Source organism: Salvelinus namaycush, chromosome 11 (genome assembly GCF_016432855.1).
Source record: "Salvelinus namaycush isolate Seneca chromosome 11, SaNama_1.0, whole genome shotgun sequence".
Classification (NCBI taxonomy): Eukaryota; Metazoa; Chordata; class Actinopteri; order Salmoniformes; family Salmonidae; genus Salvelinus; species Salvelinus namaycush.
In genome coordinates, this window is record NC_052317.1 from 39653250 (window position 1) to 39667941 (window position 14692).

At 42.8% G+C, this 14692-nt stretch overlaps 1 protein-coding gene across 1 annotated transcript in view; it reads right to left on the bottom strand.

Annotated features, from left to right (window-relative positions):
- Positions 1 to 9451, bottom strand: part of atp1a2a (ATPase Na+/K+ transporting subunit alpha 2a) — a 28028-nt gene extending 18577 nt beyond the window's left edge. Inside the window, exons 1-4 of the mRNA XM_039003559.1 lie at positions 9440 to 9451; positions 8208 to 8285; positions 5289 to 5348; positions 4308 to 4511 (exon numbers count right to left, since the gene is read on the bottom strand). Of these exons, the coding sequence (XP_038859487.1) occupies positions 4308 to 4511; positions 5289 to 5348; positions 8208 to 8285; positions 9440 to 9451 (354 nt within the window). The remainder of the gene's footprint in view (positions 1 to 4307; positions 4512 to 5288; positions 5349 to 8207; positions 8286 to 9439) is intronic.
- Positions 9452 to 14692: the final 5241 nt, after the last annotated feature.

Consider the following 14692-nt stretch of genomic DNA (forward strand, 5'->3'; position numbering starts at 1 on the left):
ACGGAGATGTGTGGGTAAACCACTCCTCCAATCTTTTCGGCCCTATAACAAAGAACAAACAGCAAAAACATATACATGATCAAATACAAATCTTAGAATCAACTATTAAAGACTACCAGAACCCACTGGATTCTCCAATTACATTGAATGAACTACAGGACAAAATACAAAACCTCCAACTTAAAATGGCCTGTGGTGTTGATGTATCCTCAATGAAATTATACAATATAGAGACCACAATATAGAGACTATACTTAAACTCTTTAAATCATCCTTGGCTCTGGCATCTTCGCCAATATTTGCAACCAAGGACTGATCACCCCAAACCACAAAAGTCGAGATAAATTTGACCGCAATATATACTGTGGGATATGCGTCAACATCAACCTTGGGAAATTCCTCTGTATTATCATTAACAGCACACTCGTACATTTACTCAGGGAAAACAATGTACTGAGAAAATGTCAAATTGGCTTTATAGCAAATTACCATACGACAGACCACGTATTCACCCTGCACACCCTAATTGACAAACAAACAAACCAAAACAAAGGCAAAGTCTTCTCATGCTTTGTTGATTTCAAAAAAGCTTTTGACTCAATTTGGCATGAGGGTCTGCTAAACAAATTGATGGAAAGTGGTGTCGGGGGAACAACATAGAACATTATAAAATCCATGTACACAAACAACAAGTGTGCGGTTAAAATTGGCAAAAAACACACACATTTCTTTCCACAGGCCCGGGGGGTGAGACAGGGATGCAGCTTAAGCTCCTCCCTCTTCAACATATATACACTGCTCAAAAAAATAAAGGGAACACTTAAACAACACAATGTAACTCCAAGTCAATCACACTTCTGTGAAATCAAACTGTCCACTTAGGAAGCAACACTGATTGACAATAAATTTCACATGCTGTTGTGCAAATGGAATAGACAAAAGGTGGAAATTATAGGCAATTAGCAAGACACCCCCAATAAAGGAGTGATTCTGCAGGTGGTGACCACAGACCACTTCTCAGTTCCTATGCTTCCTGGCTGATGTTTTGGTCACTTTTGAATGCTGGCGGTGCTCTCACTCTAGTGGTAGCATGAGACGGAGTCTACAACCCACACAAGTGGCTCAGGTAGTGCAGCTCATCCAGGATGGCACATCAATGCGAGCTGTGGCAAGAAGGTTTGCTGTGTCTGTCAGCGTAGTGTCCAGAGCATGGAGGCGCTACCAGGAGACAGGCCAGTACATCAGGAGACGTGGAGGAGGCCGTAGGAGGGCAACAAGCCAGCAGCAGGACCGCTACCTCCGCCTTTGAGCAGGAGGAGCACTGCCAGAGCCCTGCAAAATGACCTCCAGCAGGCCACAAATGTGCATGTGTCTGCTCAAACGGTCAGAAACAGACTCCATGAGGGTGGTATGAGGGCCCGACGTCCACAGGTGGGGGTTGTGCTTACAGCCCAACACCGTGCAGGACGTTTGGCATTTGCCAGAGAACACCAATATTGGCAAATTCGCCACTGGCGCCCTGTGCTCTTCACAGATGAAAGCAGGTTCACACTGAGCACATGAGCACATGTGACAGAGTCTGGAGACGCCGTGGAGAACGTTCTGCTGCCTGAAACATCCTCCAGCATGACCGGTTTGGCGGTGGGTCAGTCATGGTGTGGGGTGGCATTTCTTTGTGGGGCCGCACAGCCCTCCATGTGCTCGCCAGAGGTAGCCTGACTGCCATTAGGTACCGAGATGAGATCCTCAGAGCCCTTGTGAGACCATATGCTGACACATGCACATAGAAGGGCATTCTATGCCATCAAAGGAACATAAAATTGTACATAACAATTAAGATCTGGCTAAAAATACTTGAATCAGTTATAGAAACCATTGCCCTTTATGGTTGTGAGGTCTGTAGTCCTCTCACCAACCAAGAATTCACAAAATATGACAAACACCAAATTGAGACTGCATGCAGAATTCTGCAAAAATATCCTCAGTGTACAATGTAAAACAACAAATAATGCATGCAGAGCAGAATTAGGCCGATACCCGCTAATTATCAAAATACAGAAAAGAGCTGTTAAAATCTTCAACCATCTAAAAGGAAGTGATTCCCAAACCTTCCATAACAAAGCCATCACCTACAGAGATATGAACCTGGAGAAGAGTCCCCTAAGCAAGCTGGACCTAATGCTGTTCACAAACACAATCCCACACCACAGAGCCCCAGGACAGCAACACAATTAGACCCAACTAAATCATGAGAAAGCAAAAAGACAATTACTTGGCACATTGGAAAGAATTTACTTAAAAACAGAGCAAACTGTAAAGCTATTTGGTCCTAAACAGAGAGTACACAGTGGCAGAATACCTGACCACTGTGACTGACTCAAACTTAATTAAAGCTTTGACTATGTACAGACTCAGTGAGCATAGCCTTGCTATTGAGAAAGGCCGCCGTAGGCAGACCTGGCTCTCAAGAGAAGACAGGCTATGTGCACACTGCCCACAATATGAGGTGGAAACTAAGCTGCATTTCCTAACCTCCTGCCAAATGTATGACCATATTAGAGACACATATTTCCCTCAGATTACACAGATCCACAAAGAATTCGAAAACAAACCCAATTTTGATAAACTCCCATATCTACTGGGTGAAATACCACAGTGTATCATCACAGCAGCAAGATGTGTGACCTGTTGCCACAAGAAAAGGGCAACCAGTGAAGAACAAACACCACTGTAAATACAACCCATATTTATGTTTATTTATTTTCCCTTTTGTACTTTAACTATTTGCACATTGTTACAACACTGTATATATACATAATATGACATTTGAAATGTGTATTCTTTTGGAACTTTTGTGAGTGTAATGTTTACTGTTATCTACTTCACTTGCTTTGGCAATGTTAACATGTGTTTCCTAGGCCAATAAAGCCCTTAAATTTAATTGAAATTGAGAGAGGGGGGGGGGGGGGGGGGGGATAGAGAGAGAGAGGTGGTAGAGGTAGAGATAGAGAGAGGGGGAGGTAGATAGAGAGATTGGGTGAGGTAGAGAGAGAGAGAGGGGGGGAGGTAGAGAGAGGGGTTGGAAGTAAAGAGAGGGGGGAGGTAGAGAGAGAGAGAGAGAGAGAGGGGGAGGTAGAAAGGGGGGAGGCAGAGAGAGAGAAAGGGGTGGAAGTAAAGAGAGAGAGAAGGGAGGTAGAGAGAGGGGGGAGGTAGAGAGAGAGGGGGGGTGGAAGTAGAGAGAGAGAGAAGGGAGGTAGAGAGAGGGGGGAGGTAGAGAGAGAGAGAAGGGAGGTAGAGAGAGGGAGGGGGGAGGTCGAGAGAGAGAGGGGGGAGGTAGAGAGAGAGAGGGGGGTAGAGAGAGAGAGGTGGAAGTAGAGAGAGAGAGGGGGGAGGTAGAGAGAGCGAGAGAGGGGGGAGGTAGAGAGAGAGAGGGGGGAGGTAGAGAGAGAGAGAGAGAGAGAGGTAGAGAGAGGGGGGGGTAGAGAGAGAGAGAGAGACAAAGGTTATTATCTTCCAACTATTATTTGTTATGTTTGAAATGTGAAACGGCCACACAGAACAACAGAGATAATTACAGACACCTGTAATAATCTGAAGTACCCAAAAATACCACTAGATGTCATCTGATAAAATAAAAAATTAAAACGTGAAAGTTACCAAAATTCTGGTAGTTTACTGGTAAACGTCAAAAGATTCTAGTAATATAGTTTACAACCCTAATCCAAAGCGATTTATGCGTGCAACATTTTTTTATGTATAGGTTATTGGCTTTGCACTACACAGTATATGACATAATAACAACATATTAGTCTGTGAAGTGAAGTTGATGTTGATGATGACGATGGTTGTTTGTAGCATGTAATATGTTTGCAGTCAGGTGTGCACTGATTACAATAGACAGTGTTCGCTAATAACTGTACTGTGACTATATAGCCTGAGTGCCAGTCTGTGACTATATAGCCTGAGTGCCAGTCTGTGACTATATAGCCTGAGTGCCAGTCTGTTTGTGCTATATCGTACATCTCCTTGTCACTCAGTCCCATTACAAAAGGCCAGAGCACACGCAGATCTGGGACTCAGGCTAGTAACTGACAAATGTAACATGAACATATAACGTACCATAGTCTGGCTGATAGACCATGTTAGACGCAAAGAAGGGTTGTAGTGTATAGACTGCTATACTGTAGGGAATCTGGAGTGATTGATAGCCACCGAATGGGATCAAAAGGGCCATGGCTGTGCAAAGGACTGGAGTGTTTCGTGTAGTGAACAGATGTTATGTTGTCTAGCCTTGTGGTGGTTCTTACGTTGTCATTGGCTGGCTCGTCCTCTGTGGCCACCTGGATGCTGTAGGCCAGGAAGCAGAGGATGGCACCGATCCAGAGGAGCAAGGAGAAACCCCCGAACAGCTGGCGGCAGAACTTCACCCACTCTGGGGTGGTGGGAGGAGGAGTCAACACGTTGGGCCCCTCCCTGGCCAGCACCTCCAGAGCCTTGGCATTGGTCAGACCCTGGAACACAAGTACCGTCCGTCAAGGAATAAGTCAATAGATACACCATCACTACAGAGACGGTACAATTCACAACAACAGAATCAGGTTTTTTATTTGTAGTTGCCCTTTGTGATAGAAGCAGCACATTTCACATCACAACTATGACATGTCTAAAGAAGTATTTTTGACTATAGTGCCATCATTGATTTTGTCTCTGGCGTCCATTTCCAATATGGCCACTGAACAACATTGTGGTTCTGTGTGAGATAAGGTCAGTAGGATTACAGATGTGATATACAGACCTCTGTTACTTCACTGATATTCACTATAATACCACTGAACACAACTAATAAAGATCCCTTGGTTGCGTTCCCATGTGGGACAGGGATGAGAACCCTGTGGACTCAATTTGGACCACCAATGGACCAAAGTAACAGTTGTGTGTGTGTGTGTGGGTGTGTGTAGCGAGGACAGAGGCAATAGCTATGTAGAGATTAGATCAGGCCTGGGAGACTAAAGTTATTAAATAGCAGAGCAGAAGGAAGAGAGTGTGTGTGTGTGTGTGTGTGTGTGTGTGTGTGTGTGTGTGTGTGTGTGTGTGTGTGTGTGTGTGTGTGTGTGTGTGTGTGTGTGTGTGTGTGTGTGTGTCTGTGTGTGTGTGTGTGTGTGTGTCTGTGTGTGTGTGTGTGTGTGTGTGTGTGTGTGTGTGTGTGTGTGTGTGTGTGTGTGTGTGTGTGTGTGTGTGTGTGTGTGTGTGTGTGTGTGTATGTGTGTGTGTACGTGCATGCTTGTTACCCGAGTCAGGTCGACTCCGTAGCGTCTTCCCAGATCGTCCAATGATATCTTGTGATCATCCTGTGAAAGAACAGCAGAATAATCTGACTTCCTCAAATGTACTGTCACAGCTAGGTCACTATTCAAAATATTAAATCTAGCACAATCACGTTTTGACACACGTGACAGCCAGATGGCACCCCTATTCCCTGTTTGGTGCTAGTCCGGTCCCTTATCTGTTTGGTGCTAGTCCGGTCCCTTATCTGTTAGGTGCTAGTCTGGTCCCTTATCTGTTAGGTGCTAGTCTGGTCCCTTATCTGTTGGTGCTAGTCTGGTCCCTTATCTGTTTGGTGCTAGTCTGGTCCCCTATCTGTTTGGTGCTAGTCTGGTCCCTTATCTGTTTGGTGCTTGTCTGGTCCCTTATCTGTTTGGTGCTAGTCTGGTCCCTTATCTGTTAGGTGCTAGTCTGGTCCCTTATCTGTTTGGTGCTAGTATGGTCCCTTATCTGTTTGGTGCTAGTCTGGTCCCTTATCTGTTAGATGCTAGTCTGGTCCCTTATCTGTTTGGTGCTAGTCTGGTCCCTTATCTGTTAGGTGCTAGTCTGGTCCCTTATCTGTTTGTGCTAGTCTGGTCCCCTTATCTGTTTGTGCGAATGTCTGGTCCCCTTATCTGTTTGTGCTAGTCTGGTCCCTTATCTGTTTGGTGCTAGTCTGGTCCCCTTATCTGTTTGTGCTAGTCCGGTCCCCTTATCTGTTTGTGCTAGTCCGGTCCCTTATCTGTTTGCGCTAGTCTGGTCCCTTATCTGTTTGTGCTAGTCTGGTCCCTTATCTGTTTGGTGCTAGTCTGGTCCCCTTATCTGTTTGTGCTAGTCCGGTCCCTTATCTGTTTGTGCTAGTCCGGTCCCTTATCTGTTTGTGCTAGTCTGGTCCCTTATCTGTTAGGTGCTAGTCCGGTCCCTTATCTGTTTGTGCTAGTCTGGTCCCTTATCTGTTTGTGCTATCATACCAAATATGTTTGACATGACAAGGAGTGGCTTGATGGCACTAACAGACTGGTACCCAGACTAATTTGGTGCACTACTGCTCTGGTCAACAGTAGTGCAGTACATAGATTGTCTTCAGAAAGTATTCATACCCCTTGACTTATTCCACATTGTGTTGTGTTACAGCCTGAAGTCCTGCCATCCAGGACCTCTACACCAGGCGGTGTCAGAGGAAGGCCCTAAAAATTGTCAAAGACTAGAGCCACGCTAGTCATAGAATGTTCTCTCTGCTATCGCACAGCAAGCTGTACCGGAGTGCCAAGTCTAGGTCCAAGAGGCTTCTAAACAGCTTCTACCCCCAAGCCATAAGACTCCTGAACATCTAGTCAAATGGCTACCCAGACTGCTGCTCTTTAATTATTTGTTCCTTTTATTTCTTATTTATTTTAGGTATTTTTCTTAAAACTGCATTGTTGTTTAAGGGCTTGTAAGTAAGCATTTCACTGTAAGGTCTACAACTTCGGCGATTGTGGCAAAATTGATTAAATAGATTTTTGCTCACCCATCTATATACACACAATGCCCCATAATGACAAAGTGAAAACATAAGTATTCACACCCCTGAGTCAATACATGTTAGAATCACCTTTGGCAGCGATTACATAGATCTTGTCATAGATTTTCAAGCCGATTTAAGTCAAAACTGTAACTAGGCCACTCAGGAACATTCAATGTTGTCTTGGTAAGCAACTACAGTATGTATTTGGCCATGTGTTTTAGGTTATTGTCCTGCTCAAAGGTGAATTTGTCTCCCAGTGTCTGTTGGAAAGCAGACTGAACCAGGTTTTCTTCTAGGATTTTGTCCATGCTTAGCTAAATTCTGTTTATTTTTATTTTTAAGAATCTCCCTAGTCCTTGCCGCTGACAAGCATACCCATAACATGATGCAGCCACCACCATGCTTGACAATATGAAGAGTGGTACTCAGTGATGTGTTTGATTTGCCACAAACATAATGCTTTGTATTCAGGACATAAAGTACATTTCTTTTCAGAATATTTTTTATTCTGTAAAGGCTTCTTTCTTCTCATTCTGACATTTAGGTTAGTATTGCGGAGTAACTACAATGTTGTTTAATGGCTGTGTTTTAGTCACCATTGTCCTCATGGTGAAATCTCTGAGGGGTTTCCCTCCTCTCTGGCAACTGTTAGGAAGGACGCCTGTATCTTTGTAGTGACTGGGTGTATTGATACACCATCCAGAGTGTCATTAATAACTTCACCATGCTCAAAGGGATATTCACTGTCTGCTTTTTATCTTTTTTACTAATCTACCAATATGTGCTCTTCTTTGTGAGGCATTGTAAATTGTAAATGAGAACTTGTTCTCAACTTGCCTACCTGGTTAAATAAAGGAAAAAAATTGGAAAACCTCCCTGGTCTTTGTGGTTGAATTTGTGTTTGAAATTCACTGCTTGACTGAGGGACCTTACAGATAATTGTATGTGTTGGGTACAGATATTAAGTAGTCATTCAATAATCATGTTAAACACTATTATTGCACACAGAGTGAGTCCATGCAACTTATTATATTACTTTTTAAGCAAATTTGTTATTCCTGAACTTATTTAGGCTTGCCGTAACAAAGGGGTTGAATACTTATTGACTCAAGACATCTCAGCTTTTCATTTTTAATTAAATTGTAAAAATGTCTGAAAACATAATTCCACTTTGGCATTATGGGGTATTGTGTGTAGGCCAGTGACCCCAAAAAAATCTCAATTGAATCCATTTTGAATTCAGGCTGTAACACAACAAAATGTGGAATAAGTCAAGGGGTGGGAATACTTTCTCCAAAAGGCGCTGGGTGCCATTTGGGACTTAGCAAGGGGTGTGAATACTTTCTGAAGACGCTGTAGGTAACAGGGTCCCATTTGGGACTCAGACCGTTACTCTCACCATGGACACCTCCTTCTTGAGCTCATCCAGTTCCTTCTCCTTCTTCTTCTTCTTCCCTTCTCCATTTTCAGCACCACTCTGAGAAATGATTATCACATTAAACTCAAGCACTTCCCACATACTGACCGTCTGAGTGTGTGTGTGTGTGTGTGTGTGTGTGTGTGTGTGTGTGTGTGTGTGTGTGTGTGTGTGTGTGTGTGTGTGTGTGTGTGTGTGTGTGTGTGTGTGTGTGTGTGTGTGTGTGTGTGTGTGTGTGTGTGTGTGTGTGTGTGTGGCTCAGATTGGAACAGTCACTGTTGAAGAATGCAGCATCGTGGATATCATCTGCTGATGTCACTCTTTCGTTTCCAAGCAACACGTGTGAATGAGCAAAAGAGCGACAGAGAGAATGAACATGTGTGAGAGAGACACACATTGAAAAAGCAAATCAAAAGGCTTTTAGAGAGTAGCGAGCTGGTGGAGTGCAGGAAATGTCTCCCACAGCAATTTCCCCAATTTTCTCTTGTCTATGATACTGTATAACAGACACCTGCTAACAACAAATGTCAGCTAGAATTGAAGAAGTTATACAATTGAAATTCTGTAATATGTGTCGATAGAAATATTTATAATATAATGACGATTCCAGTTATCTAGGCCCTAATCCTACTATTCAGTGTGCTTACAATGTGCCTCAACACTGCGGCATAACCAGCATCATTGCAGACGCTATTAGAAAAACGTCTTAGGTTTTCCATCATGCCTCTTACTGTATATATGTAAAATGACTAGCTAACTTTCCCAAAATTCCCAGGTTTTTGAGTTTGGAAGATTTCTGGCATCAGCAGGAAATACGGAATCCTCCAACTAAGTTACCGGCATTTTACAACTATAGACATGACTGGTTGGTGTTAGACAATAGGTTGACCCAACCCTAACACAACCATATAGTCATGTGATGGACTGCATGTGTGTGTGTGTGTGTGTGTGTGTGTGTGTGTGTGTGTGTGTGTGTGTGTGTGTGTGTGTGTGTGTGTGTGTGTGTGTGTGTGTATATATAAAGCAGAGTTGGGGTCAATTCCTTTTCATTTCAGGAAATTCAGGAAGTTAACTGAAATTCAAATATTCATCAATGTTTTGGAATGCTTTGAGTTGACTTTGTAAATGTAACTAGAATTGAGTCCAGCTCTGGTTTAAAGGATAGCAGAATACCCCTGTGTATATGCGTGAATAAGTAAGTTAAGAGAACTTACCCCTTTCCCCATGCTTGCAGCGTTTCAACTCTAGGTTGAAATGTGAAGGACAGACGTATCGTCCTGACAGACAGACAGACAGACAGACAGACAGACAGACAGACAGTCCTGATCTTTAACACATGGAAAAGACACGGGTGGCTTTTTTTGGGACTGGGACTGGGACTGACACCCACTCCTTCCCCCTTACCCTTGCCATTTGCCCCCTGTCAGGGTAACCTGAACCTTCCCAGCACCCCTCCCCCTGACCCCTGGGTACACAGAGGGGGCTGTGTGCTGGAACCTGCACCTGTTGTTTCCCTGCCCCCTGTGTGAGGAACCACCCTCATTAGAGCACTGTTAGGCTAGCCCCTCTCTCACCACTACAAACAATAACAACAACAATACAAACAACAACACGAAATCAACCTCATGTGTACCATTAAATAACAACCCTATTTTACACGGATCATTTAGGACTAAATAAACCGGGCACAGACCAGGGCTAGGGACCACTGTATACAATCTCACCCACATTTACCAAAGAACCAAAGTCACAACCAAACCCAAGTGATTCATCTCAGTAAATCTAACACCACACGGAAGAGTTACGGAGAAACACTAGTACACTGTATAGTTCGAATGTAATCTACTATGACTTCCATAGCAGTTATATTGTGTTACTTGCCACCAAAAAGGGATTGCAAAAGATTAGAAAAGTACTTATACTAGGCCTTCTCCCATTATTCAAAACCATTGCCAAATAATAGAACAAGTAGATCAGCAGTTTTTCTCTTGTTATGTCAGTCACTGACAGTCACTGACAGTCACTCAATTAGCCCTTGTCAGCTACCATTTTTTAGATAGGTAAATTAGTCTGTAGTAATCATGGTCGAATTACTGCCCGGGGAGCCTCCATTTATTTTGTTAATCACTCTCACTCAGAAATCATATAAAAAAACTGCAAATATTTCTCTCCATCCTATGGCAAGATGTGTAGCGCTGCAGGACATTAGCCTAGCAGTTAGAGTGTTGGACCAGTAACCGAAAGGTCACTGGTTCGAATGTCAGAGCCGACAAAGTAAAAAATCTGTTGGTGCCCTTGAGCAAGGCACTTAACCCTAATTTGCTTCAGGACCTCCGTACTATTATGGCTGACCCTGTAAAACAACACATTTTACTCCACCTATCCGGTCTACGTGACGAAAACAAAACATTTTACGCCCTTGCAAAGCCTAACAAGTATTCAGAACTACATTAACCACCATGCAAAGCCTATCAAGCCTTCAGAACTACACTAACCACCTTGCATAGCCTATCAAGCCTTCAGAACTACACTAACCACCATGCATAGCCTACCAAGCCTTCAGAACTACACTAACCACCTTGCATAGCCTATCAAGCCTTCAGAAATACACTAACCACCTTGCATAGCCTAACAGGCATTCAGAACTACACTAACCACCATGCATAGCCTACCAAGCCTTCAGAACTACACTAACCACCATGCATAGCCTATCAAGCCTTCAGAACTACACTAACCACCTTGCATAGCCTATCAAGCCTTCAGAACTACACTAACCACCATGCATAGCCTACCAAGCCTTCAGAACTACACTAACCACCTTGCATAGCCTATCAAGCCTTCAGAACTACACTAACCACCTTGCATAGCCTAACAAGCATTCAGAACTACACTAACCACCATGCATAGCCTATCAAGCCTTCAGAACTACACTAACCACCTTGCATAGCCTATCAAGCCTTCAGAACTACACTAACCACCATGCATAGCCTACCAAGTATTCAGAACTACACTAACCACCATGCATAGCCTAACTAATCATTCAGAACTACACTAACCACCATGCATACCCTAACTAATCATTCAGAACTACACTAACCACCATGCATACCCTAACTAATCATTCAGAACTACACTAACCACCATGCATACCCTAACTAATCATTCAGAACTACACTAACCACCATGCATACCCTAACTAATCATTCAGAACTACACTAACCACCATGCATACCCTAACTAATCATTCAGAACTACACTAACCACCATGCATAGCCTACCAAGCCTTCAGAACTACACTAACCACCATGCATACCCTAACAATCCTTCAGAACAGAAGCTCAAGGTAAGGATCTTGAAAGAGAGAGCTGAGGCCTTATCTTTACTGATACATATGGACTTTGGTTTGGCTTAACACACAAGATAAGTCTCTCTCTCGCCAAAGTATTTTCATCCCAGCAACCACCTTCTTTTTTCCAATCACATTACCACGGGCAACATCTGAAGTTTCCCTCCCTTGTCCTCCCCATAATCTCCCCCTCACTGTGCCAGTGCCTCCTGTAGCCCCATGCAGCTTACAAACACCTGAAATGAAAAATTATTTTACTTTCCGCCCCTGGAAAATATGCACAAAAATAATTATAAACATACAGAATTCCTCTCCATGTACAAGGGTAGAAATGTGTGTGAAAACAGTTTGCTCCACCCTATAGCAACATGTGTAGAATTGCAGGAAATTAGCTATAAAACTGCAAATTTTTGTCCCGCTTCATGGCAAAATGTGTAGAATTGCAGGTAAATTAGTTATAAAACTGCACATTTTTCTCCGTCCTCATTGCAAAATGTGTATAATTGCAGTAAATTTGCTTAAAAACTGCAACATTTTCTCTACTCCCCATGGCAAAATATGCAGAATAGAAGGAAATGAACTCTAAAACTATGAATGTTTCTCTCTGCTGTCAAGATGGGGGCCAACAGCATGTCACTTAGGGCCTCCAAAAGTCTAAGGCCGGCTCTGATTGCATGTCTGGGTATGCAGACCCGGGAGCCACTGCGGCCCCCTCATGATGCGCTCAGATTTTTTGTGGCCCCCACCTCGATCCCTGAAATAAATGATCCAATGCCTTATCATAATATATTTGACTCAAACAGACATGGAGAATAGACACTTTAATTTGAGTTTATTTATTTCTTCTTATACAGCCGAGATGTGTTTGATGCTTTAATTTTTATTTACCTTCCCGTTACAACACATTTTACATGACTGTAGAATTTATATTACTAGTACACTTCAATTATAAGCATAAAAAAACATAAAAAATGTAAGACGCTTAAAATGTCTAAGAAAGGAATGTTAACTAACAACCTAAACTAATGCAGTACACAATACATCCAACAAACAGTGTGAAGACATTTTACTGCAGTTTGTAGTATTGTATCAGGAGTCTGTGTGGCCATACTGGAAGAGGAATGAAAGAAACATTCGAACTACTCACATCTGATGATGGATAGTTGGTTAAACAGCGTTGGGGTAAACAGAGATATCTAGTTCCTGTTGCCTTAATGAACCGTGGTGTGCTTCACACTAGCTCACTCCCTATGACCACAGCTAAACGAACAGAACGCATTCAGAACTACACCAACCACCATGCATAGCCTAACAATCATTCAGAACTACACTAACCACCATGCATACCCTAACAATCATTCAGAACTACACTAACCACCATGCATACCCTAACAATCATTCAGAACTACACTAACCACCATGCATACCCTAACAATCATTCAGAACTACACTAACCACCATGCATACCCTAACAATCATTCAGAACTACACTAACCACCATGCATACCCTAACAATCATTCAGAACTACACTAACCACCATGCATACCCTAACAATCATTCAGAACTACACTAACCACCATGCATACCCTAACAATCATTCAGAACTACACTAACCACCATGCATACCCTAACAATCATTCAGAACTACACTAACCACCATGCATACCCTAACAATCATTCAGAACTACACTAACCAGCATGCATAGCCTACCAAGTATTCAGAACTACACTAACCACCATGCATAGCCTACCAAGTATTCAGAACTACACTAACCACCATGCATAGCCTATCAAGCATTCAAAACTACACTAACCACCATGCATAGCCTAACAATCATTCAGAACTACACTAACCACCATGCATACCCTAACAATCATTCAGAACTACACTAACCAGCATGCATAGCCTACCAAGTATTCAGAACTACACTAACCACCATGCATAGCCTATCAAGCCTTCAGAACTACACTAACCACCATGCATAGCCTATCAAGCATTCAGAACTACACTAACCACCTTGCATAGCCTATCAAGCATTCAGAACTACACTAACCACCATGCATAGCCTATCAAGCCTTCAGAACTACACTAACCACCATGCATACCCTAACAAGCATTCAGAACTACACTAACCACCATGCATAGCCTAACAAGCATTCAGAACTACACTAACCACCATGCATAGCCTAACAAGCATTCAGAACTACACTAACCACCATGCATAGCCTAACTAATCATTCAGAACTACACTAACCACCATGCATAGCCTAACAAGCATTCAGAACTACACTAACCACCATGCATAGCCTAACAAGCATTCAGAACTACATTAACCACCATGCATAGCCTAACTAATCATTCAGAACTACACTAACCACCATGCATAGCCTAACTAATCATTCAGAACTACACTAACCACCATGCATACCCTAACAATCCTTCAGAACTACACTAACCACCATGCATACCCTAACAATCCTTCAGAACTACACTAACCACCATGCATACCCTAACAATCCTTCAGAACAGAAGCTCAAGGTAAGGATCTTGAAAGAGAGAGCTGAGGCCTTATCTTTACTGATACATATGGACTTTGGTTTGGCTTAACACACAAGATAAGTCTCTCTCTCGCCAAAGTATTTTCATCCCAGCAACCACCTTCTTTTTTCCAATCACATTACCACGGGCAACATCTGAAGTTTCCCTCCCTTGTCCTCCCCATAATCTCCCCCTCACTGTGCCAGTGCCTCCTGTAGCCCAATGCAGCTTACAAACACCTGAAATGAAACATTATTTTATTTTCCGCCCCTGGAAAATATGCACCAAAATAAATGAACAGCCACACAGAATCCCTCTCCAGATACAAGAGCAGAAATGTGATCAAATGTCATAAGAAGATCTATCACATGTCTGCCTCTCGTAAACAAAACATGGTCTCCATGTGTTTTCGTGCACATGTAAAGTAAAATGTAATGTATAACTATTTACTTTAGGGTGACATACATATACACAGTTTTCCCTCATCTTTTGTTTGACATGACAGTCTGACTAGACACATAGACACATAAAACACACACTTTTGCCACCGGCAGAGAGCTATAGCTAAATTAAAGTCTTCA